The 3225-nt window shown below is 43.9% G+C and overlaps 1 protein-coding gene across 1 annotated transcript; it reads left to right on the top strand.

Moving 5' to 3' along the window:
* The first annotated feature begins 242 nt into the window (after positions 1-242).
* On the top strand, positions 243-2668 carry LOC133905491 (ribosome biogenesis regulatory protein homolog). The gene is made up of 7 exons (XM_062347297.1): positions 243-553; positions 1008-1059; positions 1151-1279; positions 1489-1606; positions 1752-1938; positions 2026-2139; positions 2238-2668. Exons 1-7 carry the CDS (start codon positions 302-304, stop codon positions 2361-2363), a joined length of 978 nt encoding a protein of 325 aa, XP_062203281.1. The 5' UTR covers positions 243-301; the 3' UTR covers positions 2364-2668.
* Positions 2669-3225: the final 557 nt, after the last annotated feature.

Below are 3225 nucleotides of genomic sequence, written 5' to 3'. Positions count from 1 at the left end.
TGCATGTGTTCATGCAATGTTCTATGAATTCAACAACTTTTATTCATCATTATTCGATTCAAACCTCTGAAAACTATAGAGAAAAATCGGGAAAGAGGAGAAAAGGAAAATCGAAAAAAAAAATGTAGAGAAGTTGGAAGGCCGGAATATGGGCCTCTTGAGTTGGGCTAGATCTGGAATGAAGCCCACTTGCGAATTGGTTGGTATCAGCAGGGGCCTTAAATGGGCCGTGCGCCCCCCAGAAGTAAACCCTAGTTCTCTCCCTCCCAAACGGAACCCCACCTCCGCAGGCAGCGCAACCATGGCGGAGGGAGCCGCCGCAGCCTCCAACTACGAGGTGGACCTCGGCAACCTCATGGCGTACGACCCGTCGCATCACCTCGCCGCCGCCCCCTCCTCCAGGAAGGAGCTGAGGGAGGACTGCTTGCGGAAGGGGACGGAGCTGGCGCAGGCGGTGGCCGACGCCCTCTTCGCGCTGCCGCCTAACGAGGATCGCGACGGCCCCATCGTTCGCCTCCCGCCGCCCACCACTCGCCTCCCCCGCGAGAAGCATGTGAGAACCTCCCCCCCCCCCTCTCTCTCCCCTAAACACCTAGAGCTAGTCTGTGCGTGTCTGTCTGCAGTGATCCCTTACTTAGCATCCATCGTCTGCCTAAATTGGACTGCTTGTTTAGCTCTGTTAAATCTCGTGCCGAATTTTCGATCTTTTTTAGTAATTACATAACATGTACTTTGAGCTGAAACTCTAGCTGCCATGGAATGCCACGACTCTGAGCTCAAACTGTGGTATCGTTTTTTACTCAACGTTTGAAGAAAACGTTGTGTGTATGCCATGATTCGAGCTGAAACTCTAGTTGCTGGCGTGTTGTTTTGTTTGTCGAAATCAATCTGAACGACCCCTTCTTTATGTTGATGTATGCATGTACTTGCTGCACTTGCCTTGAAGAAGATTGTATTGTGAGGTGTTTTTCATGTTTAACAGCCCGGTTTCTTTCTGTTCTCACCAGCTACCGAAGCCGAAGCCACCTACTAAGTGGGAGCAGTTCGCAAAGATGAAAGGTGACCTTGATGTCCTTGTTAACTTTTTTTATAACTCTTTTGTTGGAACTAGACTTATTTCCTTTCTTTTGATTGGATGGACATAACGCAGGGATTACAAAGCGCAAGAAGAATAAGCGTGAATGGGATGAGCAAACTCAAACCTGGAAGCGAACGTATGGCTATGACCGTGTTAATGATGACAAGGACATTCCGATCATTGAAGCGAAAGCAACAGATGGTATACATATGACATAATAGTTGTTCTGCAGCAATGCTAATGTTCTTTGCATTTATATTCCACTAGGTAGTCTATTGCAACTTCCATATGCTACGAGCATAAATGCTTAATCACCTACATTCTTCTTGTGTACACCGCTTTAATCATGCATTTGTTGATGCCGGTGGATAAAATGGTACCCTGTTATTTAACTATTGCTTTTGTTACAGAGGCTGGTGTTGATCCTTTTGCTCAAAGGAGGGATGAGAAGAAGAAACGGGTTGACAAGCAAGAAAAGAACAGACTAGAGAACTTAAAGAGAGCTGCAAAAGTTGGTGCTTTGCCAAGGTTGTTTTCCTTCGCTAATGCCCCCTTTTCTTTGGTCCTATGAATTCTTTTTTGTATCAGTAACGAACCTTGCAGAACTGTTCAGTACATTACATTATTAGGTCAAGCTTCTATCTAACAGCTCTCGAATTTCTTTTGTATGCAGTCATATACAGCTTGCTGCAACAGCTTTGCCCATCACAGGAACTAAAGCTGATGTTCCAAAAAAATCTAGAAAAGAGGATCTTGAGGATGTTGCTGGCATGGCTTCATCAGCAACAGCGAGTGGTGGGAAGTTTGATGAGAAGTTGCCTGGCGAGAAACCACCAAAGCACCCTGGCAAACATAGAAAGGTTTATATCTGAACGTCTTTGCTTTCTGTGAGTCTCTGTTTTCGAAGGCTGCTATTGTGCACTAGCTGAATTGTGTTATTTCTGTAGTTCCTCCCTGTTGTTGAAGGGAAGGGAATGGGCAACCTGGAGAAACAGCAGAATGACAAAATCCTAAACTCTCTACTTGCCAAAAGCTCTGAGGAACAGATCGATGTCGGCAAGGTAAGCTCCAGGCTTTAGTGTCTTACATAAATTCTGTTGTTTTTCCCCGTTGTTTGATTGAGCGAACTAACAGCTTGTGCCAATAATTTTGTAACCAGGCAATTACAATGTACAAAGTGAAGAAGGAAAAGCAGAGAAGGAAAGACAAAGACATGTCTTCGAAATCTGATAAACTTAGGCCCAAGAAGATACCCCACAAGAAATTATCAAAGAAAAAGGCTTAGGTCTGCATTGTTATTGTGACTTGCTGTAGCCTGTAGGAGTTGATCACAGTTTTGAAGGCTCATGAAGATCGGCAAATTTTACTATTATATTTGTCTGGCTCATCCATGAGAAATATTGTTATTTTGTTTGCTGGTTATGAGACGAGAACCTGAATGTTAGGACATAGCTGCCTTGATGTGCGCGTATTATATTTTCGAAGATATTGTTGGGAGTGTGGTTTATAAGTTCGTTGGCAATCTAAAGGAGCGAGTAGCTGCCTAATGTATGAAAATGCATTTTAGTTGTAAACGAAATCGGTTGTCTAGCTTTCGTGATTATTGCTTTCCTTCATGGGTAGTGTTACTAAAATCTTATCTGTCATATATACCTGTATCCAAGTAGGTGTTCCTGTAGCATTTGTAGACCTGTACTGACTAGAACTAGTCAGGTAGGTTAAACTTTAAACTGTTTCGTTTAGACTTGCAAAAAGACTGAGGCTGTACTGAAACTTATTCGGAGGGAATCCAAAAACTCCGTTGAGTTCTGACCGACCAAAGACTGAAAGGACTGAGCAACAAACAAGAGCAGAGGGAATGAATGTATTTTCACATAAAAATTCAGAGTTGAGCCACATCGATCACCAAAACGCCAAATCCGGTGAAGAGGCGATGTAGTGTACAGTATCAATTTTCACCTGAATGTGCATTATGATGTCGTGAAAAGCATTACCATGCATGCATTTTCAGAAGCTGCTATATATGCGCAACAACTGATCCACATGCTGATGCTAGGCCTTGTTCTCAACAGGTTGGGTCATCCCCTCGTTTGGGCCCAAACTTATATTTTTCCGGTCCCAGTAAAGGCCCACAGGATTCTGATCGT

This window comes from Phragmites australis, chromosome 22 (assembly GCF_958298935.1).
Source record: "Phragmites australis chromosome 22, lpPhrAust1.1, whole genome shotgun sequence".
In the NCBI taxonomy this organism is placed as follows: domain Eukaryota; kingdom Viridiplantae; phylum Streptophyta; class Magnoliopsida; order Poales; family Poaceae; genus Phragmites; species Phragmites australis.
The sequence above is the reverse complement of the archived record's forward strand: the minus strand, read 5'-3'. Positions and strand labels throughout refer to the sequence as shown.

Bases quoted from the DNA above. Each gene is read 5' to 3' on its own strand.
- LOC133905491 (XM_062347297.1), top strand. From the start codon at position 302: ATGGCGGAGGGAGCCGCCGCAGCCTCCAACTACGAGGTGGACCTCGGC. The intron at 1,280-1,488 runs GTATACATATGA...CTTTTGTTACAG, and splicing joins TGAAGCGAAAGCAACAGATG to AGGCTGGTGTTGATCCTTTT. The intron at 1,607-1,751 runs GTTGTTTTCCTT...TTTTGTATGCAG, and splicing joins AAAGTTGGTGCTTTGCCAAG to TCATATACAGCTTGCTGCAA.